Source organism: Epinephelus fuscoguttatus, linkage group LG5 (genome assembly GCF_011397635.1).
Source record: "Epinephelus fuscoguttatus linkage group LG5, E.fuscoguttatus.final_Chr_v1".
NCBI classification, from domain to species: Eukaryota; Metazoa; Chordata; class Actinopteri; order Perciformes; family Serranidae; genus Epinephelus; species Epinephelus fuscoguttatus.
This window is the reverse complement of record NC_064756.1, coordinates 32,947,118-32,973,796: the sequence shown is the minus strand read 5'-3', so window position 1 is coordinate 32,973,796 and position 26,679 is coordinate 32,947,118. Positions and strand designations below refer to the sequence as shown.

The 26,679-nt window shown below is 41.6% G+C and overlaps 1 protein-coding gene across 11 annotated transcripts in view; it reads right to left on the bottom strand.

Moving 5' to 3' along the window:
• The window catches only part of tenm4 (teneurin transmembrane protein 4), a 250,293-nt gene that overhangs the window by 61,628 nt on the left and 161,986 nt on the right, over nucleotides 1-26,679 (bottom strand). For 8 of the 11 annotated variants that reach the window (XM_049576261.1, XM_049576260.1, XM_049576262.1 and 5 more), the window contains 8 exons: nucleotides 19,995-20,159; nucleotides 17,711-17,925; nucleotides 16,371-16,581; nucleotides 10,483-10,584; nucleotides 9,579-9,773; nucleotides 7,815-8,015; nucleotides 3,958-4,143; nucleotides 1,019-1,045 (listed from right to left, as the gene is read on the bottom strand). In XM_049576261.1, coding sequence (XP_049432218.1) covers nucleotides 1,019-1,045; nucleotides 3,958-4,143; nucleotides 7,815-8,015; nucleotides 9,579-9,773; nucleotides 10,483-10,584; nucleotides 16,371-16,581; nucleotides 17,711-17,925; nucleotides 19,995-20,159 — 1,302 coding nt within the window. The remainder of the gene's footprint in view (nucleotides 1-1,018; nucleotides 1,046-3,957; nucleotides 4,144-7,814; nucleotides 8,016-9,578; nucleotides 9,774-10,482; nucleotides 10,585-16,370; nucleotides 16,582-17,710; nucleotides 17,926-19,994; nucleotides 20,160-26,679) is intronic. The other 3 variants (XM_049576266.1, XM_049576270.1, XM_049576272.1) reach the window with 1 other exon arrangement.

Below are 26,679 nucleotides of genomic sequence, written 5' to 3'. Positions count from 1 at the left end.
GCAACCTGCACTTGTGCTATCTTTAATGCAGCCTTTCAAATATACTTTAAAGTAGAAACATGGGTTTTTGTGAACTCTGAAAGGTTCCTCTGAATCTTAAAAAAGGCAAACAACAAATTCTAGAGCACTAAAAATGTAAGAACAAAAAATAATCTTGTCTCAATTTTTTTATTGTTTCCCTGAAAAAGGGACTCACAGTTGAAAGCTCATGCCATTAGACAGTGTCTTGCCTCTTAGACACATTTGGACATTAGCCGTCCTTTTATTGAGCAAATGGACAAAACAACTTTGGTTAGACCAGTGTAGACAGATGATTAGTAAGCTCCGAATGTTTATTACAAGGATAAATAAAGATCCGCTCTCTCTTGGCATCAGTTCAACTTAATTGGCAGCCCTTTCAGAGAGGAGCCCCTGCTGAGCCCTGCCCGAGCCTGCCTGAAACAGCTCCAAACGTGAGGCTGCAAGTGTTCGAAGGACTCCTCTGGCAGCCGCTCTCATGCCAGGTGGTCCATTACCAAGGACAGAGTGAGGGAGAGAGAGGGTGCTGGAGGCAGAAAGGCAGGGTTGCTGCAGAGCCTCCACCCCCTGCTTGCCCTGCACCAACCAGACCATGAACTCTTTTAATTAGAGAGGATGCGGCCTCAGCACCTATCAGGCCCTGCTCACAGCTGCACATTCATCCATAATGCATGGCACAGGTTATGAAGCCCCTTTCCCAACACCCCCCTATTGAGAAAGCAACGCCGCACACAAACCAAGTATTCAACACATATAGAAAGCAGCACAAGTTGACTCACCAGGTGCGAAAGTGCTAAGTGGAGATTACTGTGTGACAATATGGCAAAAAGTTGATGGGAGGTGGGGATCTTTAGAATGAGTTGTTCGGGGCAACAAGAGGTGCATTGTGTTTGCATATGTCAATGTAGGGGAAGAGCATGGTGTGTGTGCATGATTTGTTAATGCTGGCTGGAGTTACAATGGGAGGAGGGCAAAATAGAAGGAAGGAGGAATGCCATACCTTTCACTACCTTATCCAGATAGTGAGCTTGGGAGATAAAAGACAGGACATATAAGGGAGGTTTGAACAGTGCCACTTCCATGACAAGACAGCAAGGCAAGGTGTTAGTTTACATTACAAAAGGTAAATAATAAAAAAAAGGAAAAGTGCAGTCATGAAGCAAAATCATGCATTACAAGCAGCACAACAAATACGCTCCAACACAGAGGGAGAGGGGTGGAGACGGGGGGAAAAAAAGACGGGGGGGATTTGTGGAACACAGAGAAAGAGAGAGGAAGAAATAAAAAAAAGAAGTGAGAGAGAGGGTAAAAAAAGTGATATCTTGAGAAAGAACATTTCAATCTGTCCCCATTTATCAACTGCCGGGATCGGCAGAATATCTCAGGGGAGTATTTCAAAAGCAACGTGATTGATGCACATATTACCACCCTTAAATCTCTCAAGCAATATCGTACAGGAGGTCAGGATGTTCAACAAAAAGCGCTTTTAATCTTGAAACACCTCCGCAGACGATGAGGTCACCAGAGGGTTCTGCTACGGCGGGGCCAAATTGGACCTCCCGTGCTCCACAGCATGGGGCATGGGGCCAACGCAGAGCTCTCAATAATGAAAATTGATTTAAATTGAGATCTTTGGCTTCTTAATGGATGACACTGAGGAATATTCTTGTCGAGGGAGTGGGGATCTCAATATGGCACTTATAAAAGGCCCATCAATAATGTAAGGCCAGCATATAAAACATTCACAGACTGAGTCAAGGCTCTGTACTCAGGCAGCTCTGCTTCAAGATATGCAAGAGAATACTGTGTGAAAAACAATATTTTCATCTACTTGAATATGGAATAAAGCGTTCACCTATAAGACTGGCATCCTCAACTTTTGTCCCGTCTCCCTTGTGACTTCGATGTGTGGGAGTTGCAAATTTCTGTTCAGTGAAATGCTGTGGCAGAAGGGGAAGAGATGGCCATTGTCTTCCGACTTCCTCTCTGATGCTTGAGTGGTTGGATCATAGAATGATAATGAGTGAGTTACCATGCTAAGTTGCAAGTGTCAACAGAGCAGTGGCTGGGTAGTTAAACCCAGATGAATGCATCATATTTAAATGACTGCTGCATATTTTGTATGTAAAACCACTACTAACTACAACATTCAAATGAATTATGGAGCAAAAAATATTTTCCTACAAAATGTAGTGTATTGTAAGTATGAAGAAATATATGTATACAAGTAAACAAGCCAAGTTAGTTCTCTGAGGTAATGTGTGCTAACTATGCTAACAACGGATCAGCAATTCGCAACAACATTTTTTCCCGACACTAGATATCAAACAAAAGCCACAGACTATATTGTATTAAGTTGCTGTGACTGTAAATGTCACTACTTTAAGCGGCAGCAGAAGATAGCGTTATGTCGGAGCCTGACCAGGCAAAGCATCTCTTCGTCTGAGGAGTTGCCCCCTCTCACTCAGAGTCCTCCTGGGTCTGGGGCCACAGCTGCCTGTACCCAAGAGCAGCGTGAAAGCAAGGAGCATTCACTCTGCAGCTACATCTACGGACTGAAACATCCCCAGAAGTACACTGCACACTGACTGACAAAAACGAACAAACAAAAAAACGTGACTGCTCGTCTTGAAGAATTTCAGTCGACTAGGTGGTCCCCAGCCGATGATTTGAATCTTTGACTTTCAGGTCGCAGCCCTAATCAATTTCTCAGAATTGTATGTGTGCACTACTTAAGTTAATGCCTTCAGTTACTTTCTACCAATACAACAAACAAAAATTAAAATAAAAATAGGAAAAAGGAGAGAAGAGAGGAGGGCTGATGCAACACAGGGGAATAATGGTAAAGTTACAGTCTTGCAAAGCAGGCATTACATAGCATGTCCTCTGGATGGTCTCCTCTGATGATTAGAGGAGGTTTGACAATCTTGACATCAAGAAACATGGAGCTAAATACATTAAAACACTCGTCTTAGATACATTTTTACAATGGATCTGTCACACTTGAAAACATCCATCACCATAACTAAAAAATATCTCCATGCCATCCTTTTGGCAGGGGTCACAAGCAGAGGTCAACTACTGCTTACTAATGACAACAGCTTGGCTGCATCTGCTGTTGCTAGTATTTACATATTACTGCAGTCACTATTTCCTCATGACAAACAAATGTTTACAACGAGGAATGCCACCTCTTCAGAACTACAAAAAGCAAACATATTAAAAGTAAATTTTCAAGTTTGCACTTTGCAAAGTTCAGTCAGCTCCTTCTACCTTTTCACTATTCTCTCAGCGAAGGATTTTAACACAATTAAAATAAGCCAACATTATCAAACCATGAACTTCTGCTGGCGTACTCTGCGAATGGATCACAAAATCCACTCCATAACAGAACACTTAATGACTTTACTCTCTGGCAACACAACGAAAACTCAGTCAAAACTTCTTTTTAGGTTTAAGTCAGCCAAGGTTTTAAAGAAGGCTCTTGACATTCAGCCAAGGTCTTGAAAACTTAACTTCTGCAAGTGTTTACACAAGAACAATTGTCAGTACACACAGAGCTAAAAGTGGTGGTTGACCGGCTCACAATGACGCACATGTCAGTATTTGAAATAAATAGTAAATGGAAAGGGCGAAAAGAAAGAGATGAGGAAAAGGATGAGTAAAATGAAAGGACACCTTAGCACATTCCCACATTAAAATGCATGAAGGCAAGCCTCAGATCCTTGAGTAAACCTGTTCATGCTTTACCGAGTTGCACAAATTCAATTAAGCATGCTTTTCCCTCTCTTCTCCAACTGGACCCTTCCCCTCACACCCAGCACTTCATACACACGCAGATAGACAGACAGCCTTTGCCTTTGTTGCCCCCCCACCCCAGATACACAGACGTAGACACACATAGTCCCCCACCCACACCAAAACTTCTTCCCATCCTACCAATAGTGCAGTGTTCTCCGTTCCAACCCGGACTGCATTCACATTTGCCGTCCTTGCAAGTGCCATGTTCGTTGCAGCGAGGGTGACACGCCCTCTGGTCACACCCAGTGCCCATCCAGCCGTCGTCACAGCGGCAGGTGCCCGACACACAAATGCCATGGCCACCACAGTCCGCTGCACAAATCTCTGTGGGAGACGGGGACATAGAAAAAGACAAAAAAGAGAGTGGGGGAAGACAGACAGAAAGGAAGGAAGGGGGGTGGAAGTGGGATGGAAAGGGAAGACAAGGCGGTGACGGGACAAGGCAACAAGGGTGAAGAAAAGACAAATCCAGGAGTTATTGTCAAGGAAAGGCGGCCACGCTTCACTACCTTGTCTGATGGCAGCTGAAAAGAAATTCCTGCACCTCATAAGGGGCAATCCTTTTTGACAATACAAATCTAATAAGTCCATTATAAAGAAAAGACATGGATTGTAGCGGCCTTAGCAGACTTATTCTTCTCCTTGCCTCTTCTCCTTTTTGTAAATTCACCTCTTTCTTCCACAAAAGGGGTAAAGAGGAAAAAATATACAGCTGGAACTTCTTGCAGTGATGGCAACAATATCAGCGCTACTATTTTGATACAACTGTAAAAGCTACTATATTTCCCTTGTTGTACATGTTGTGTTATTGCCACACCACTATGGGCTACAGGCAGGAAGTTAGACTCCACAAAATTATTCAAGGCATATTCAAGGCATGATTTAAGGCATATGGCGTCAATATGCTGTTTTTATTCTACCTAAGTGCAGTGTACCAAAGGAATAAATGCATTCATGGAACGAAGGAGGCTGAGAGACAGAGCCACAGTAAAGCTCTGCTGGCGCTTTTGTGTGGCAGCTGAAAGACCTCCCTGACAGGCTGTGATAGAGCCTGGGACATTACCCACGTCTCATGAACTCGAGGGAGAGTATGACAAGACGAAAGCTCAAAGAAATTAAACACTGACAGATTTATTACGAATCTCATTGAAATGTTAACCTCTTTATTAACTATTATGTTAAGAAAAAAAAGAGAGAGTGGCTTAGCGGTATGGGCAACGAGCGAACAGCGAACAATAGCCATGTATTCCTGGCTTATTAGCCAAGCCAATTCAAATATGACCACAGGGGACCAAACTGGAGGTAAAATCTTTTAATAAGTCAATTACTGCTTTTACAGCGCCTATTTTGTCATTGCTACAAATTAGATTTGAGTGGTATTTTCAGCCACAAACCATAACATGACATTACCAACTTGAAAAGCTTTTAAAAAAATCACTCTCCCCTGCTAATTATAGCTAAGCACTTTGTTAAACTATGCAAATGCTAATTTTACATCTGACTTTTGATTTAGAGGTACAGTGTGCTAGCAGCATTTGAGTCAGTGCCCCTTATGACTGCTTAAACACACACACACACACACACACACACACACACACACACAAAACCATTACGCATGCAAACACAAAACACCACAATAGGATTCAGATAACAGGTCTACTCATCAGTAATTTTCTAATAATTATTTATTGTGGAACTACAGTGTGCCCCTAAAGACAATATTAACACAGTAAAACAGGAGGTGCTAATGGACATAATGAACATCTTGAGTGATCAAAACAAAACTGACCCTTGCAGTTCCTTTCTCAGAATTATTAGAAGAGAGAAAGCAGACTCACACGGACTGTGAGACAATTGTTCACTTGGAACAAAGGAGAAACCTTTAACGTGATAAAGATGCAATTACAGCCTGCAGGCAAACCCTCATTATCCGTGGCCAGAGGAGTCCACAGTGAGAAATACCCCCATCCCCCTGATGGCCGTTACCATTTGCACTAAAGGACCGTGTAAACAAACTTTCCTCTGGGTGGGAGAATGGCAAAAATGGCATAAAAACACACATATTAAAGGACATAAAACCTCAGGCATTGTTTTATGGCTTGTAACAACATTACTACCAACTGTGCACACCCAGGTTGTACTGTTCCAAAGCCACATGAGAAAATGAGTTTGTGACTTAAAAGTATTGGGGAGGGGTGGATTAAAGAATCTTGAAAGATATATTGAAAGCTTTCCATCTTTTCCTTCCCCTAGTCTGCAAGGTTATAGGCTGCTAGCTGCACTACCCCACCACCGAGCTTAGTGTTGTATTAGACCACAGAAAGCTCTACAATGAACAGGATAAAGGCGGATAAAGCGCCAACTCATCATCATTTACAGAGCTCTTTCTCTGCGAGGCAAACTCAGACTAACTGCCCATTTCCCTTAAAATCCCTGGGATTACCTAATAGGTCATTGTGTCTGCCTGGAATACAAAGGGATTCATGCATCCAAGTGACTGCAGGACTAAAACTCCAATATTTTTTGTGAGAATACAAATTATGTTGTCTAAATGAAAGCAGCTGACGGCTGCAAGTGTATCAGCCTCTACAAAAACAGAGCCGATGTACCGATTATCAACACATCAGAGGCCTGTTCAAACTGAGCTATCTGAAGCTTTAATCTGCCAGAGAGTAATCATAAAACATGAATACAGTCTCGTATGAGCATTTATGTGTGTGGAAAATTCTTGGCTGGCTACAGTAAAAAGGAAAATACATTTTGGAACTTTTGCATCTGTTAACCCTGCAAGTGAGTGATGTTAGATACCTACATTTGACAGCTCTTTAACAATCTACCACAGAGTTCACTGAGGTTTTTCAGTAAAATACTTCTTTGGTAAATGTGAGCAGGCAGGCAGCTGTCAGAGCTGAACCCTTAAATTTTGTGCAGGACTTTTTTTCATCCTTAGAGCCTCCAGAAGGTATATTCTCGCTGTAAAACTGTATCTTGTGCTCAGCCTATTCTTGACTACCAAGAGAGAACATTCCCCATGGACAAAATGAACACAATGGGAACGATCCTCCGGAGCAGAAAATGCTATCATCAGCTGTGAGCCTTGTGCCAACGTGAAGAAAGCCAGAACTCAAGAAAGAGCATTAACTTGCATTAGATCATGCCTCTGACAATATCTCTGCTATGCGCGTTTCCCTCTTTTCTCTGGCTGCCAGCTCACCATGTGGAGCTGGAGGATGAAACCATTCGTAAAAGAAACAAATTTAGAGCAAAATCAACCAGGGTTTGATTGCTAGCTGTGGACCTCCAACTGCTCATTGATGTGAATAATTGAGGCCTTTATGCGAGCCATTTTCTTTAAACATAATCAGAAATGTTTACTTCTGTGAGGAGCCAAACAATTATAAGTTTTAGTCAAGCAGTGAATTAAACTCTGACAAAATTGCGGGGATGTTATCAGAGATGCCAAGGTTAATACATGTTTTTGCGCTTTATTGCCAATTGTGTTTTTATTTAAGGTTAAGACATTATACATGTAAAATACTCACTGATTGCGATGACTACTTGTGAGGAGTTGAGGATCATGTGTGAGACGTCACATAAATGAGTATTAAATAGCAAAACTACAAATAACAGTGTTGACCTGACAACAGCTGTGATAAAACTGTGAAACATTCAACTCATATATTATGTGCTATCTGTTCACTTTCTCACTTCATAATTTAATCATTTATAATGTAATGCTTTATTTAAATGCCTTTCCTTTAACAAGTACAATTACCATCACTCTTCCAGAAGCTGCTACATGCATAAGTACACAAGATGCTAGAAAAAGGAAAACAAACTGATTTTTAAAAAAATCACGACTAATTTAATTTAACCTATGCATTACTTTTGTGAATACATTGACATTTTTCTACTTGGTAGTGAAAGCTAAATCAGCACTGATCTGTGAAAGGAAATTCTGCCAATGTTTACTCTCATCTGAGGAAAGCACTCACCTGTGGAACAGTCATGGCCCGTCCAGTTGGGGTCACAGCTGCAGGTTCCGGTGTCTGCCAGGAAAGCTCCGTGTCCAGAGCACTGGTCCATGCAGGAGGCCCTGGGGCTCTCACATCCTGGCCCGCCCCACCCCACAAAGCAGTGGCATTCTCCTTGGACACATACCCCTCGGCCTGAGCATGTTGGGTCCAGGCAGTCCACTAAAAGGGTTCCAAAGAGACAGTGTCAGACACACCAGTCACCTGCTGTTTCCCTCTTTCAGAGACAACCTGGCATCTCTATTTGAACCTGAGTAGAATGACAAATGCAGTGGGCTGCGGCTCAGCGGCAGATGCAACTGGCTTAGCAAAAGTACAAAGAATGTAGAGAGGGAACACGCAGAAAATGACACGAGGAGGCCCGCTTTCTCTAAAACTGGAGACAAGATTTACAGTCAAACTAATTACATGGCACTGGGGCTTATGGTAGCAACCTACAGGTACTGCCCACGCTCCTGCTGGCACCGTCCCTTCCACTCATAATGAAAAATTCCTCCGAAAGAGGAAAGGTGCCTTAATAAGAGCATGTTTCTCTAAAATCAAAGCCATGATAATGAGGACTTCAAAGCTGGAAACACCAAAACCCACACTGCCAGAGTGTAAAGGAGAAAACAGGGTGACGTAAGAAAAAGCGTGGGGCAACAGTTAGACTTCCTGAGCATGCTCTACTCTAGTTTACAGACTATTTGAAGATCTGCAACTGAGAAAGCCTTGCAGTGGTTTCCCTCTGCTGCATCTTCTTTTGTGCACTGTATCATCCAGCGTACAGTGCATCAGTTCAATTAGTATGCAAATATCAAATTAATAGCCGTTTCTATAGCATCCCTTCCCTTGACATCTTGTTTAATGAATGCTTACTTTGTAAGGCACAAGAGTTGTGGGAGCGTACAATCAAAATAATAGCATTCTCTCGACCAGACAATATCTGCACGGTACACACAGATGGCAAATGGGCCCCAAGCAGGAGCACTGTCTAGCCAATGAGAGCAGCAGGCCACGCCATGGCAGCTCCCCTTTACCATGACATAAATGGGTATAAAGGCCGTTATAGTAAGACAAACAGGATCTCTCGCCTCTTAGCAGATGGTTTGGGCACAAGGCACAAAGATCAGAGGCTAACTGACAAGAAACTCTCTCCTGGCAATTAATCATCATGGCTGAAGGTCGCACGGAAGAAAGGTAAAAATGTTAAAGGGCCGTCGTCCACATTCCCGTCCACTCCTTATGGCTAGCACTCCACCCAAAATAGAATGGGGGCCTATGGATGTCACAAACCCCCATTTATCAAACTCCCAGGGTCCATTTTTCATCTTGAAATGAGAGCCTTCAAGAGCTGGCAAACACAATGGCTCCTTCAATCTTATCTGGTCAAGCCTTATCCAGCATCGTGGAGTTCCTAATGGATTAACATCAGACTCTGCTTCTGAATTTCAGGCAATAAATGGACTGTTTCGATTAGCGTAATGCCTTATATCCATGATTTATACAGAAAAAGTCACCCAGGATGCATATTGTGAAGTGTTATGGCCATAATGATCTTCATAAAGGGTGTCCTGTCTTTACTACTACTGTTAGATAAGCCATAGCGGCTCAATAGCTGTTCCCATTATGAGTATTCTGCTAAAATATCAAGCACTAACAAACTAACATGATTGTTAAAACAGCCATATTATGTAGGATGTTTTAAGTTCAGGATACAATATGATGACTTATCAAAACTATTACCTTCTTCACAGTTTTCTCCTTTGTAGCCTGGGTTGCAGATACAGGTTCCCACGATACAGGTCCCATGGCTGCTGCATGTGATATCAATGCACTGGTTGGTGGGAACGTCACACTCGGATCCCTTCCAGCCACTGTGACACATGCAGCGACCTTTAAGGTATTGACCATTCCCACTGCATAGCACCGGACAGGCAGCTTTGAAAAGAGCAGACAGCATACATCCATTTGAATGGAGCCCTCCAACCATGGCGTCAAAGAACAGTGAGTGTGTGCTAAAGCCTCGATCTGACAATGAGCTTCTGACTAAAATGTTAAAAAGATTTCCGTTCCAGTGTACAATATGCCGCACACATGACCATGACCCAATTTACACAAAACTAAACAACAAGTATCTAATAATTACACAATGGCTCTTGTGTGGCTGTGGAAAAAAAATTAAAAAAAGAGTTGAATAAAAAGTGTTAAATATGGTGTCGATCAACACATTGATAACAGATGGCAGAATGTGTAAAGATGTAACCAAAACAAACTACGATCATTCTAACACATTGACTAAAGTTGTTTTTTAACTTGGCGGAAAATGAATGCAGCCTGGGTTTCAGTAACTGAAAGACTGACTCAATACAAGTCCTATAATCTAAAGCTCTCTTCTCTATACAGTTATTCAAGAGTTCTTTTATGTGTAACACAATACTCCATTAGGAGCGATAGAGGTAAAAATGAATCAACTGGAGTAAAACTGCCTAATTTAATAAGAAAGATCTGAAGTACAATAAAAAGTAATTGTGAGATTAAAATGGCTTTGTTCTGGTCACGCAGCAAATATAATTTGGTCGGCATCCTAAAATGGTATGTATGAATGATGTAGATCAATATAGACATTATGACTGAGGGAGTGACTCACCTCGCCCACAGTCAGGTCCTTTGAATCCTAAAAAGCAGTGGCATGTTCCAGCAACACAGTCACCGTTCCCAAAGCAGTTGCTGGGGCAATCGTCAATAGAATCTGCAAGAGAGCAATCAGGAGCTTTTCTGAGTAACGTGGTCTTTTATTTTCCTCCCACTCATTTTCTTTGGGTTGATTATTTTCCCTTTGTTAATGACAGTGATATGCACAGGCTCCAATCCTGTCAACATTTCTATTTCACTGCAAAACATTTTTGAGTGTTGCTAATGTTTCACCCAAATGGTGGAATTCACTAGAAGAGTAAACAAGTTCTGCGTGTTTGGGCTTCTCCCAAAAACTCACAAAGCAAAATAAATTCTTAGAATTTGAGAATGCACTGGATGTGATGAGTGACGTGCATCATTTGCCAAACTTATTTGACACTTTTATGGCACACTGCAACCAGGCAATATGATGCATCAGCAGCACTGGAACCTGCATTTCCCCACTGCCATGGGTAATGTTACTGGATCATATTTTCTTCTGTGGTCTGATTTTCTATTTATCACAACGACTACAAACTGAATAATATGCAGTCTATGTATACAGTGTGTATATGTGTTAGGGGTGACCCCGAATAGTCGACTACAGGGCTGGGCAGTAAAACGATCTCGGAACGGGATGGCAATAAAATGTATGCCGATGATGAGATAAACTATACTAATTTTTACTCTATATGGATAGACCTAGATACATCCAAACAGCATGTCATGCAGCAGAAGTTAACAGTCAATCTGCAGTGTTGGGGATATGCTCATTGTCCACGCCCATTTTTCAATGGGCAAAGTTTGTGCTGAGGTGAGTGAGCCAAGGTGTGGAGGGACTGAAAGTAGTACTGACAGAACAAAAAGGGGAAAATGAGTGGAAATGAGGAGCAGAGCGGCAGTGAAGCTGAAAAAGAGCTCCCGTTATCCTCAAAAAGGGATGAAATTGTGGATAAAAAAGGTCACACAATGTTAAAGGTCACACAATGTTAATAATTTGTTTCAAAGGTGATGACGCATGGACAAAGACGGTCTGCAAATATGGTGCCGGTTGGTGCCAACCTGGACAGGAAACACAACAAATCTTTTCCATCACCTGAAAAGATGGCATCCTAGCGACTACAAAGAGAAAATTAAAATCCGGGCCAAAACTGCAGTAGGTCTACCAACAAGTGTTGCTCAATGGCCCAGCACTTTGAGTACTAGCGGGGCTGCACCATAACAGCAATCAACAGTGTCCTCTTTTGCCACCATAACCCTGTATGAGAAACGATCAAAAAGGAGGAGAGATATAACAGACACAGTGTCATACTGTCTGGCCAAAGACATTTTGCCCATTAGCACCGTGGAGAAACAAGGGTTCAAGAAATTAATTTAAGTGCTAGACTGCAGGTACGAGCTCCCAGGCAGGAAATGTTTTTCTCAAACTGCTCTGCCCCAGATTTACGACGAGTGCCATGGGAGGCTGGGAAATCATTTGGTTTCTTCAGGTGTCAGACATTATGAGGATACTTTTCAAACTTGCACCATTGTCAAGTTATATATCGTGATAAATATCGATATCGATCAATACGGAGAAAATTATCGTGATGGTATTTTTTGCTATATCGCCAAGCCCTAGTCGACTTATTTGACCATTCAATCTAAGAAGCCTGATCCCACTGCCAATCACAGAGCCAAATTGTCGCAGTTACGGGAAAATGTGGTTATGAAACGAAGGATTTTTTCAATTTGGGCTATATGGGGGCACTGAATGTCTGATATAACATAAAATCGCTTGGTTTCTCCCAATAAATCATGAAACATAACTTATGTTGGTCTAAATTTATTCATCAGAACACAGTGGCAATAAATACTTCTTGAACTTATGGTTGTGGCTTATGGCTTATGGCTCTCTTTCTCTCTCTATTTCTCTCTCGAAGAGAAAGTCGAAATTTCTGTTTACAACCACAGAAAGCAGCAGGAACTGGACTAACTGATGTGTTCTGTCTGTCTATCAATCTCTTTCGCTCCGTTTCAAATGAGAATAGATCACTGAGCACATATGTGTGTATATATATATATATATATAGTTATATATATGTGTATGTGTGTGTGTGTATATGTATAGTGTTAAATGTTCTTATAAGGGACCCAGCTGTGTTTTAATGTGTTCTTTTATCATATTATCAATTATGGCTTTGAGAACATCCTGGCCACCAAAAAAATAAATCAACTAAATGAAACAGTGAAAACTGCACTGGGATATACAAAAGGTATCTTGGCACCTTGTCTAAATATAGTTGGGCTCGAATCAATTGGTGTGTGATTTTATCACAGACCCCCAGTCATTCACTCTGATCCAGAGAGCGCTTTCTACACAGTCACTGTGTGGCTCACCATGCGCACAGAAAAGGCATTATAAAAAAATAGTAAGACTGAATGCTGAGTTATCTTTTGGCATGTCATTCGAAAAACAAATAATAAAAACAGTAGCTTATGGGCAATGCAAAAAAAAGGTAAAATTAAATTCAATTAAACGAACAAAAAAAACAAACAAAAAAACAATTGTAACATTCACTTTGCATCTTGAACTCAAGATGAGCTCATGTAGAGATGGTTTTGCTGTAACATTATAACATGATTTGGCTGAAACATTTTTTTTAATGCTAATGCCTTCAGCCCCCTCTTTATCTTTCAAGTTCTTAGAATATCAGATGCTAATGGGCTTTAAAAAAATAATAAGTCTCTCCCTCTTTTCTATGAACACCTGCAGAGAAATTCATGTGTGCTATAAAGAGAAAGCAACACAGCACAGTGATTACGTACTGTTTGCACTGCATTAGTTGTAACTGGAGTTACCTTGACTGCAACTGATTGTGTGGCTTTATTACTGTGTCTATCTGTGTCTGAGAATTTTTTGCTTGATGCAAACAATCAGTCCAACACTCTCCATCATTTTCTCTATCGATCCCTCTAACTGAATCAAACAAATTGGCAAAATAATTATTTCTACTACTGCATTTTGACACTCGGTTTTATTAGAAATGAGAGTGACCACTGAGGCGCTCGACAGCAGCAGAATTCTGAAACACGATGCTCACTGAATTAAGCCTGAAATGGTGCTGAAAAATATTCAATCTTGTCCATTGCCTTCAGGCAGCTGAGGCTCTGAGGCAAAACTTACTGAACAAAGAATCTCTTGTGCTCCACAAAGGGCTAGAAATGTGAGCCATGGATTCAGCTTCCCTTTACTCTGGAGAGTCAATCATCACTGAGGATGCAACGCAAGACAGAGAGAAAAGACAAAAAGAGAGAGAGGGAGACAGAGATAGGGGCAGACCAGAAATACAGAGAAAAGAGAGAGGGCTAGGCAGTGTGCAGAGACACGCTGCTGATGTTTTCTGTGCTGCAGGCTTGCCTTTGCCATGTTGGGTTAGTGAGAGGATGCAGGGGAGACTATCCTCCGGGGTGGTGGAGGCAAATCAGCATTTTGGTGGGGTTTTGATGGATTCCAACAAGAACATCTACCTACAGTAGGAGGCTGGGGCTTCTTTTGCTCAAAGCTAGAGAACCAGCAGTGTGTGTGTGTGTGTGTGTGTGTGTGTGTCTGTGTGTATGGCCATTAGAAATTCCTCCCAGAAGTGCAATTATGCAGGAGAGATTCCTGCCGTGAATCTTGCAGCTCATGTACACAGGGACAAAAAAAAAAAAAACAACCTAAACTGGTTGTAATTTAGTGTTCGCCAAGTGAGGGACTGAGAGGTCCAACTGAAACTGCAATCCACTGACACATTAAGATGGCAGGCTTTCCACATTAATGTGGAATTAAGCTTAGCTTTATCTGTCATGGGTATTTCTTTGGTGAACAAGAAAACCATCAGATCGAACATATTTAATTGAGTAATCGTCAACTGCAGTGCTCCCTCTCTGAATGCTGACGCAGTTTGGTGGACTGTGCACTTCCCATGTCTATTGGCTGTGTTTCCTCTGAGAGCAGGGAGGGAAGGCCATGAATATCTCTTAGCCACATACTCGACATAGGCCAACGCATAAATCATGGATTCAAGCAGAGCTTCATTGAAATTCATTACCCTTTCACATCAGGGGAGCTAACTATTGTGTGAGTCTCTCCAGTCGGTGAGGACAGAGTAGCGTGCAGTAGGCAGGTTTAATCAGCGCCTTGCCATGCTCTCAGAGGATGCTCAGCACCTTTGAATGATGGGTGGTTGTGTACAGAGAGAGCCTCCGCTATAGAGTGAGACAGGATATAGAGTAAGACGTTGGCGCTGGGTCTTTGCTTCCCTTTTGCTTTGCACCCCTGTATGGGAAGCCACGTCTGGGCTGAAGCATGTCTGGCACCAGGCAGCAGGGACAAATGGCTTCATGCTCCAGAGGGCTGTGATACAAAACATTCAGTGGGACACATTTCACATTGCCATGGAGCCACAGCCAAGTAATGAGGAGCAGCCCAGATTAAAGACAGGGGCGCTCTATCCCCCCAGATGTATTACGGCGTGGCTATGTGCAACAAGCAAACCTTTCATTTAATACACGTGAAGAGCACAAGGCGCCTCACTGATGGTAAAAGAAGACATTTTTTCTTGCCAACACTGACAGAAACACTGAAATAATTTTACTGTTAGTGTCTTATAAACAATGCTGCTTGTGTCTCTCAGAGCGCCTGTTCTAGATATTGTTCACATACATTTCTATGCCTGGGCTGCTCTATTTGAAGGTCAACTCTATCCCTCCACGGCTCAATACAATTCAGGCAGTTGGTGAGATTCAATTTCTGCTGAAGGGCACTTAACCGGTGACCCATTTTAGAAAGGGCCCCTCTGCCTCCCTCTGAGCTCCTGTGGGCAGATCAGCTCTGATACAAATGAACAGAGGCAGAATTCCAGCTCTGACTAACTCTGCCCCACCCCATCCTCTCCCCATTCCCATCTGTTGCACAAAATACCTTATCTAGTTGTGTTTTCTCTGACGCAAACCACAGGAGGCCTTCATGCACACCCAGTCAAGAAGAAATAAGCAAAAGTAAACACGCTGCCCCGACTCCCCCTTGTTGTGTCATATCATATATTAAGTATTGAATTACAGCTGTTGTTGGCACAGCAAGGGGGTGGGGATGGGGGGTGGACGCCGCATCTCTTGCCTGTCTCCACTTGGTGTTACATTGGTGTTGAGGACAGCTTCTCATCGATCTGCTGCCTGGCACAGCCCCTGTCACAGATGGACTCTGGCCCAGGAGCTTTTAATTAAAGAGCATGTGAGAACAGCTCCCAGCTGCCATCCCTGTGAAAGTCGACACCTCGGGCCCTCTCACACCTTGCTTGATACAGCAGTGCCAATCAAAGGCGCTTTAGGGAGAACAAAGAGGAGCGTACAAAACGAAATCACCTCCACAAAGAGGACGTATGTCTGAAACACAGCCGAGCGCCACACACAGTTTAGTCAGAGGAGAGGAATATCTTTCCTACTTTGATATATGGAAAGTAGATGGAAATTGGAGCAAATCATGATCAAAAATGGCACTAGCAGGAGGGTACAATCATACTTTGAATTGTATGCAAATGGTTCCCAGAAGCTGGACCCCTGATTCGCTCGGAAGACACTCAGGCTAATGAGGATATTATGATCTCTCAATGCCCTACTCAGGGGCATGGCAGGATAGCACTGATGTCCTGATTTTTGTAATATTCAACTTCACCTTGATTAACCTGCACTTTCCTTGCCTATTGAAATCTGCTAAAAACTGCCTCTGACTCATGCCCCAAGTCTGGGCTGTTTGCTGCGGATTGCTGCTGGTTGGTATTATAGGGATTATGTGGATTGCTATTACAGGTTTCAGCAGCGGGTCATGCCCAGGGCACTCACCTATGGCGGTGGTGAGGAAGGAGACAGTTTCAGTTTCCTTTCCGTCATTGTAGATGGCCAAGTGCCAGATGCCCGAGTCCATGTACTGGATAAAGCCTGTGTCGTGTGTAGTGATGGGCACCAGGCTCCGCTGCATAGCCACAGGCCCCTCCAGACCGTGGATGTCCTGGGCCAGGAGCCGCCTCCCATCCAAAAGCTCCACAAAGTCAAACTGCAGACAGACACACAGAAAGTGAGGAAGACTGATAGATGGACCGCAGACACGCCATTAAGAGTGACACATGAGACTTGAGTGCTTTCAGCCCTCTTTATAGCAGAGCATCATTTGGTCTGCATGAATAACTCATCATTCCAGAGGAGCTTGAGTAAGTCTTGGCACATGGTGGCTGGATGGGCTGTGATAATTTCTTAATCCACATATCTTATGTGAAAGCCTTGTTTAAAACTATTAAAGTGAAAAAGGGAAGCTGGTGGGGGAGAAGTGTAAGTAAGTGTGTACCAAATAAAATCTGCAATGATTTGCTTCGTATCAGTCGTGACTCAATGAATACCAATGAGACGGCGTTTCATTTTCATCTACATAAGGAAGGGGATCTTGACTCATCTGCCACTCTATGTGCAATCAAACACAGCACAGAAACCCCACTCTAGATTACTTCCTTTGAAGTAAAAATGAGACAAACCTGATCTTTTGACTGAAAAATAAATCACATCGGACATTTATGCAAACAAAAATCCTGCTAGGAACAATTTGTTGAACTATAGTTACATTTACAGCAGAAATCTGAATTCTGCGAGCAAAGCAGTCAGATATGATTAATAACAAGATATATCTGATTCTGCGCTGCACATAGATGGGAAATTAGTGTAAAGAAAAATCTCCCTTCCTTGGCCCCTGAGCCCCGTATCTTTGTGTGATTCATTGATGATATTGAACCTGAAAGAAATTTGCCATAAATCCTTTCTGCAACAAAGAAAGTGATTCATAATACAATAGAGAGATTTATGAATTGGTTTGTATTCATGAAACACTCCTACATGGTTAGATAGGTTTTTTTTTTTTTTTAAACAATATCCCAATTTATATTCTGCGGTAGAGAAAGGATGGAAAATGAAGCTGAATCCTTACACTATGCAGAGATGATTGTAAATTGTTTTGCACAGCCTCACATTTACAATTTACTACTGTCTTTTGCAAAGAAAACATAATGATTTGTTACAGAAAATAGTATAATATGACAACTTAAAGCCACTACAACATTTAGATTTAGAAAACTCCCTATTCATACAATTGATAAGCACAACAGAACACAATAAATTAACATTCAAGTACTCCCCACCTGTGTGTGTGACGGAGGTAGGCCTCTCCTTCCATAGATTCCCACTAAGGCATCTTTGCTCAGGGACACATTAAACTTCAGGTACATGGGATGATCAATGAAGACCTGGGACCTCCAGAAGATACCAGGAGGAATCTGCTGTGCGACCTTGCGCCCCACGTCAATCTCTCCCATATCTATATAGCTGTCATCTGGGAACAAGCTGTCCAATTTGCCTGCATTGCACACAAAGTAAATCGGTCAAAGAGATCACACCATTAATCCAGCATGTGGAAGGCAGAGGGATTCAGTCTGCTGAAGCATGATAGTCTGACCATATCAAAGATATTCAATCACATCCCTGACAGCCAGAGAAGAAAAAATATTATGAATGACCCCTGTGACCATTGCCAGCAATTCCAGTCCCAATTCCAGTGGAGGAGAGTGCTGTGAAGAACTAAGAATAAACTACCTGAACGTCAGTCTGTTCATCAAACACACTTCTTGTTATGTAATAAAGTGTTTTGTGTTGATTCTTGTGAAATGGCAGCTAAAAAAAATCTGCTTCAATTAAAAATGATTAAAATATGTTTCATTACCTGGTGCACGGATTACTCAAAGCACCGAACACCTGTCATTAAACTGAGGGACAAACTTTTTGTTAAGGTTGCTGGCTCAAACATGGTAAGTTTGCCATCTTTATGGTCTCTAAACATTTCATAAATCTTGTTCATCACAGTGAACCGTTCTAAAAATTTGATTTAAAAGGTTGAACATATGGGGTGAAAACGGTATGAAAAATGCTCAAGAAAATACAACTGCCTCGATACTGTGATAAAATACAGATCTAATTGAAGTAAAAGTGATAAAGTGGAAACTGTAATTATAGCAGAGAGGGATCTCTAATGCTGGTAACCGCTCAGGTACTAGCACATCCACCGCCAAAAATTGTCCATATGCTCCATAATACACCTTATATTGGACTCCGTGGAAATGGCAACATCTGCTTGCCCATGTAGATGAGCTCATTTCAGCACCGATGTCTACTAAAGCAGACGACGTCCATACAAACTACCCCCAGGACTTGGTGGCAGACACGGCTTTAGGTTACACGTGGTACGGCAGATGGCAGTGTTCTCAAAAGTCCATCAGTGGCAATGGGTTTTAGCAGAGTAGACAGGACACACTCCCTGTCTCCCAGATCTGGGCTTTACATAATGCTACAGCACACAGACTCATTTTCCACATGTTGGGGTGTGTTTGTATTTATGCAGCACATTAATGGTGTACTCATCAGGCTGTTTAAATAAATCATAAGCCGAGAATAGTGATAATGGGCCTCATGGTTAAATAAATGGTTGTTGTTCTGCAAGCTTAACTACAACATAATGCTTTGATGGAAAGACAAGACTCAGAAAGAAAGAAGCTAGCCTGGATTTCGACACAGTACACATCTGCATCACCTAGATAAAACATTAGATAGCTCATCATTGTTCCTGGTGACAGCACTGCAGAATGAGACTTATTTAGAAAACTATGGCTATTGATTTCCTATCAGCAACGGCTGCCATGCAGGGTCTAAGCTCAGCTGTAGTCATGCTTGTTGTTAGCTAAACACACTTTCTGCTGTCTGGTAAATGAAAAAGACAACTCCTGGATTCATCTATATGGTAATGACCCCATCTTCTACCTATTGTAGTCCGCCAGTGGCAAATCACATGGTTAAATCTGTGCCCATTTGTTCGGGAATGGAACAGAGCAAACTTTCCTCGAGTCGAGCAGTTGGTACCGTGGGGTGAGCACATGCTTTCTTTGGCTGCCAGGAAAGGCAGCCCAGACTAGGAGATGAAAGGATCACATCCGTTCTGAAGAGGACAGAGTGGCTAATCCCCCTCTAGCCCCTGGATACTCGGTCCCTTAAGCTGCCCCATTTTCTCCCTCCAGGAACAAATAACACTTTCGCACTTACAACAACTTTCATAGGATTACAATGCAGATCTCATTGCATACCATGGAGACGAGAGAACACAATGTGAAACTGGATGACAAAATAATGACAAACTTGCTTGAGCTCCAAAATGTCATCTGTAAACTTTAAGATTTGAAAAACTTTTTTTTCCCTTGTGCAATGTTGTTCTATTCAGATGCAGTTACAACAGTGTACCACAGCAAACTGAGAGTCATGAAAATCATCCTGAAAAAAATTTGATGCATTTAGGTGGATTTACTCAAGTATTACATAAAAAAAAGAAAAACGGATTGTGCATTAAATATGCATTATCCTGATAAAATAAATTGCACTTACTCTCATCTTTTCCCTTGCGGTCAGGTATTTCCAAGCCTGTGTTGCCTAGTGGTGGCAAGCTCAGGTCAGTAGGAAAAGGCAGGCCACTTGTATTGTCCTCGGACAGCTGGTACATCTGTCTCTGCATCGGCTGCAGGTGCCAGTTTAATCCAAAAAGGTGCATGGCTGAAATATATAACAGAAGACAACTTTAGAATTGATTCATGTTGAGATCACTTTTAATGCATTTAACCTAAGGATGTCCCGATCAAGGTCTTTTGCCTCTGATCTCGATCGGAGTCATTTTATAATGAGTATCTGCCAATAACGAGTCCCCATCCAATACTATTATGTTCATTGGTAATACAGCTGCATAGTGCACACTTCAAGTAGGCTGTTTTTAAGTTATTACAATTTATTCTAATGTTTCCTGATATTTATCTATTTATTCATTTTTTACAAAATAAAGTATATAATAACAAATCCTCTCTCCAATGTTAGTGGCCTTGACTCTGTCTCGAGTGAATTTCTCTGTCCTTCTAAGAGAGAACTCTCCAGAGTTTGTTGCTTCAGTGCAGCCTTGACTGAGGTACGTGAATGAACTGCATTCTACTGAGTGTTTCATTTTAGTCGTCTGTATATCTTTTTTGTGGCTTTTGTTGCACTTGCAGTGGTGTTGTGAGTGCAAGTGGAATCAGTTGACAACAACTGCACTCAATGCGTTGCTGTACATGAAAGCTTCATGACTAAAACCACCTGTGTGACAGATGACATAAAACAAAGGATCAGATCAGCCAATCCCAATCAGTGAAAAATATCGCCTCAATCAGCACCGATATCGTGAGATCGGATAATTAAAGCCGGGTTGGGACATCCCTAGTTTCACTGAAGCAAAAAATTTACATAAATTACACACAAAATAACCCAAAATAATGTTATGGGACCTTTTTTTTTTTTTAATTGGGTGGGTGGGGGTGGGGCGTGGGGGGTAATTATCCTAAGGTGACAGCTGTGAGACGAAGGCACAGGAAGTAAACTCCAAAGAACAAAGAACAATACGTGGTTAATGGTTAATGGCATTTTTTCAAAAGTGCTGAGCACTGAGATTAGAAGATGAATGCTATCCTGACCCCATGGGACAACATCTGTCTCACCACACCAACATCGTTATGGACCATCCCCTGTGTCCTGTCATTTTTCCAACCCCATTCCCTTGCAAAACTAGGGGACAAAAGGAAAGAACACATCAGCAGGGAGACACCGGGGTGTTTCAATGTGAACACAGTGGATGAAGCATGCTGATATTTTACAAGGTCGACAAAAGAAATGTCCTCTGGAACAATGGCGGTAGACTGCAGGACAGAGGAGGAGGGGCTGACCATGACAGATCACCAATAAGAAAATGGACAAGACGAGCTTAGCAAGGCAAAAGCCACCTTGGAAGTCAACAGTCAGCAGAAAAGGCCCAGAAACTCAATATAGCTATTTTATTGGTTTGTTGGTTCTCTTAAGCTTCTCAAGTAAATAACCACGCAATCCAATTATAAAGAGTGAAATTATCTGACAGTTTTAGACTGAAGCTGAGAGTAAGACCTCTCCAGTCCTCTCAATGTTGTTTTCTTCAAATGTGTTTCCATTTTTTCCCCTTTTATAAGAGCGTAAACGACGACATGTCCCCAGTAAGCCTCAGTGACTCTTCAGACAACACACAGAATGACCGTGCCTGTCATGACTTGGATAAAAAAAACCTGATTTGTTAGTGGACTTACAGATCTAACATTCTTCTTCTTCTGCCTCTGCGACAAAAGTATAAATCATAGCAGCTTATAATAACTGAGGGGTTTATACATAAATTGAGAGGCAGATTACACCTTAAGTTTATTTCCTTTTGTTCAAAAGCAGAGTTGCTGCTTATTTTGCGTTTGATTTATTTAGTGAAATTGTGCCAATTAAGAAGTAAACAAAAACAAAACTGACTCATGTAGAGTTTTTGTTTAAAGCTACAGATGGTAACTTTTAATGAAAAAAAACTTTGTATCATATTTGCTGAAAATGTTACTTTCTTCCAAGAGACGTTCATGAGACAGACAGACTTCCTACTGTCTTCAATGGCCTTTGCTAAAATCGACTGCAGTGCAACGAAATTAACCAGTCAGAGCGGAGGAGTCTGTAACACAGCTGTCAATCATGGCGAGCACTGCTCCTGGCATGGCACTGAACTATCCAAGTGGCAGTGCTGATCAAATGTGAATCAAGATTCTTTTACTGCATTGCCTATTTCTCACCTCAAATGTTTCCAGATACATATTCTAGTGTACTGTTTAGCTGTAAAATGAGAAACTTTGTAATTCAGCTGCCATGCTTGAATCAGCTGACTGATGCACCAAGTACCACTCACTGGCCAGAACAACCTTCACATTTTACAGCTACTACACAACTACAGCTGCAGCTTTGACACAATGTTGTTTACCAGTCACCCACCAAGGTTAGAGAAAGTGATGAGAACACAATGACCATGACTGGGATCCTTAAAATCTCATGTGTCTGTCAACAGTATACAAAAACAGTTGCTTTAAGAGTGCCATCTTATATCACCTCACTAAGGACCTATTTCATATTCCATTTCTGCCAATAGATGCCTCTAAATCCAACACGCTGGACCATGTAACACACAGCTATTGAGCAACTTCTTCATGAAAACATTTAATAAAGACAAAAAGCGGGTTTTCTGTGCATCTTTCAGCAATGCACAGCAGAATCAGACCCTAATTGCTTCATTAAGCAATGGATAGCTTAGTAAATCTCTCCACTTCAAAATCATAAGTGATCCCCCAAGAATAAGAGGAGATTTACTTGTCCAGGCTCAGCTATTAACTTCAAATTGACTGAAACCACCATATGAACGTGACAAGTGGCAGATCAAACCAAGCTATAGTGTCTGATGAATGGAATACACTGGGTCATTCCCGGAGGAAACTCCATCAAACGAAGCTGTATTAGAGAACGCCACCCTTCATGGTTACTCCATTTAGATCTGTATGAGCAGTTGGCTAAAGATTAAAAGACTTTTTTAGAAAACTTGATGTACACGGCGCATTCAAAGAATACCTAATATGTTCATGCTGCACACTAGATAAACAACACCACCTGAAATATTTATATGGGTTTGTGGAAAAAAAAATGATAGGAAGCAACTGTGTGGTTATCAGGCAAAACACGGCACAGACATTCCCTAAGATGATAAAAGTTCAAGTGCAATACCAGCATCTGTTCTGTGTCTGTCCAGTGCCTGTGGAAGTGACTGTGTCAGTGGAGGACAACCAGCGAAAAGACAGATGGCTTTGTTTGTCATTTTGTAAGTTCCAGAAAGACATTCCTTTTGATTTGTAGCTCTACATTGACTGGAGAAATGGAAAAAAGAGACTCAGTGTATGTTGCTGGCAGAACCGACGCAAAGTCACCAAGCACGGTGTCATTCCAAGTGTCCTAGTAATCACGTCTTTGTGAGCCCCATTCTTCATCCCATCCGTCCCTGAGGCCTCTAATGGAAAACAGTTGAAGAGGCATCCCCCTCCCATCCTAAATCCAAAGATTTACTTCAACGCCCTCTTGGTATCTATGATATGCAGAGCATTGGACACGAGCCAGTGAAAAGCCTCCTGATTTTGTTTTGCTTGTTTTTCAAACTTTGCAGACGTTGTGCAATGACACTCAGAAAGCTGCTGCAGTTGGCTGCAAAATGAAGACAGGTTGTACAAATAAAAGGTACTTCTAATGAGATGACCACTGGCAGAGACAAGCTGTGTCTGTGTTCCAGCGATGCCACTGACCTGTCAAGAGTACTGCACTTCGTAGCATCGCCCATTTTGTCCTGAGCACATGTTGTGCCCTGCTTTTGCTTATCTCTTGGCAGGAAGTTGGGTCACGCCATGTGCCAATTAGGGAACAGAGATACTGTAGTAGAAGACTTCTCAGCCAATCTGAGGAAGTCAGCGCTTATTGCTGTGGGTCATCTGCCAGCATTCCTGTGCTTCTATCCTCTGATCTGAAGAGCACTTTCCAACTAGTGCACACTTCAAGGGAAGCTATGATGAGTAGAGTCCTTTTTTTCTCATCTTACTGGTCAAAGTCATCAAATACTGTGAGCATCAAAAAGGCAAACTATCTTCAGGTATTTAAAAAAAATCCAGCATAGGATACAGTCTTGTATAGTATACGCCTTGAAATGAAAAGCCATATGGTTAATTAATCTCTTTCAAATAGGTGCTAAACATGGCAGCCATCAGTTGCTCATTTGTCATCTGACTGCATTACACCTCTCACACATCGGCAGTGTGTGGTGTAAATCCCCACTCTGTCATCATATTGTGAATCATATTCATTTACACATATTTTTAAATTACCAGGTAAAAAGTTGAGGCAAATAACTTTCACGGTCTTTCTGGCACCACATCGTTCTATCACTGTCATGCTACATTACTCCAAAATAATGCGCTGTGAAAAACAAAAACAAAAGTAAACATGGCACAGATTAACTAGGACACCAAATGTGAGTTTTGGCACGTCTCGGTTTAGGCCAATGTATTTCCTTCCTTCAGAATTGGGCCATTAGAAGCCTGGTGTAATCAATCTTTTCAAAATCCATGTTGGTAAGATCACTGAAATTAAATATTCCTACATAAAAATTGTAGAAAATTACCCAGTCCCTAGCTCTGAGACATAGCACCACTCTCATGCAATATTTCTTTAAGAAACAATGCACTAAAAACAATACTAAAACATCTTGTATACTATGCTTTTGTTTAGTTTATGCTTTAGCTGACACTTTCACTTTCAGTCAATCAGCAAACAAGCTTTTCACAATTATGATGCATTGGGAAGTACTTCCTCTGGTGACCCTAAACTTAATCGGTAGGCGTATAGATTAGTGTGTAATAGCATAACCATTTTTAATGAGGGTGATTTGCTTGAGGAGCTAAATACTTAGTTCAGTATAGCTCAAAGGCCAAAGCTGCAGAGTATCTACATATATATTCCTATGTGTTTCAACCTTATCACCATGCCTTTTAATAACTGTAGAAATGATCAATATGTGGTGCAAAGTCCAACAACTATCTGTCTATTTCAGCCAATCCAGATCTATATTATCTGTCCTCTCACCATATTAGAACTACAGTAACCTCCTCCATCTGCCACAACAGGTCAAAGTCTAACCTAGCTTTGGTCTTTGCACTTAAACACAATAATTGCAATTGTGATGTTAATGAATATAAAGAGATGGAAATGGAAAAGCATCATACTAATAATTTATGTCTGCAACACTGCATGCAGCGATATGTGGCTAATGCACTTGCTAATTATCATAAATTAGTTGCAATGATTTGAGAATGTTCATTGTTTCAACTGTCTACCAGTAACATAAAAGTACATACTGTTTAGTTGTTTGCATCCATGCAATATATGTTAAGTTGTGTTGGCACATTAGTAGGACAAACAATTGCTCTGACAGATATATTAGCGTGCTAAAATTGCACTATAACCTAGAAGACCTAGCTGAGGTATGCAGCTGTGTATCATGAGACATGAATGCAGCAATTCCAGTAAATATTGGGCATTATAGGATCAAATTAAAGAAATGGGAGTTTCACTGAAAGCAATATAAAGGCTTTTTCTAGGCCATTAAAGTATTTCATTGCATCAATAAATAAGCATTTTGTACTTGAATGGTCTTTGGTCTTTAGATATAGGCAACAGTTAAGATTGATTTAATATTCACAATAAAAGCAGCTGAGTATTTCCTTACAATTTCAAATAAGCCGACATGGGCACTTTTTTTTCATGTAGCGCAACATCAGTATTGACAGCCTAGACGCTGCAAATATCACATTGGGATCATGAAAAGGCAAATCAAACAAAGCAGTAATATTCTGAAGTACTGGAAAATAGGCAAACAGGTAAAATCTGTGTTGCAGAGAAGCTTTTTCTGGGTTGGATGATCATGCAGTGAAAATTTTTCTGGGGCCTAACCTCTTTGTCCTTGGCTGGATACCCAGGGTGAATAGAAGTGAACACAGGAGGATACTGATGACCTTAAAATGAGGCACATATAACAAATGTGCTAATGAGCGAGCAACCACAGAGAAAATAGTGCCATGTTAAACCCCCGACCTTTTTGCACTTCAAAATGTGCCGATTTACAAAGCTGTGACAAAATAAGACCATGCTGCAAGTCAAAACATCTGTCATGAGCCATAATTGGGTTCATTAGACATCTCACCCAGAGTTCCCAATTACAGGCCTCAATAATTAATTGCACTTGAAATTAAATGTATTTTCTCATCAGCCTTTAATTAAATATGGCCCTCGTTCTTGATTGGAAATTCCGATCTTCGGGTGAGGTTTGGTCTCCAACATGTTTACTTGTGGTGCATCGGGAGATGGTCTGAGTTTTGCAGGGTATAATTACACAGTCTGATTAAGCACTATCAGGCTGATGGGGCTCTGGCTTTTGGCCAAGTCAAAGCAGTAAACTGTAGACATCTACTGTATCTCTACTTCTACAGCCAAACCACACTGCTGACGCCGAAAACCAAGCCAAACCAGAACTTTCTCACACCGATCATCACTGATTCAAAATAGCTGGATACGTAGATAATCACTGTGAGCTGCAACCAGCTGATTTCTTTTTTTTAATTCCATCGCTGTT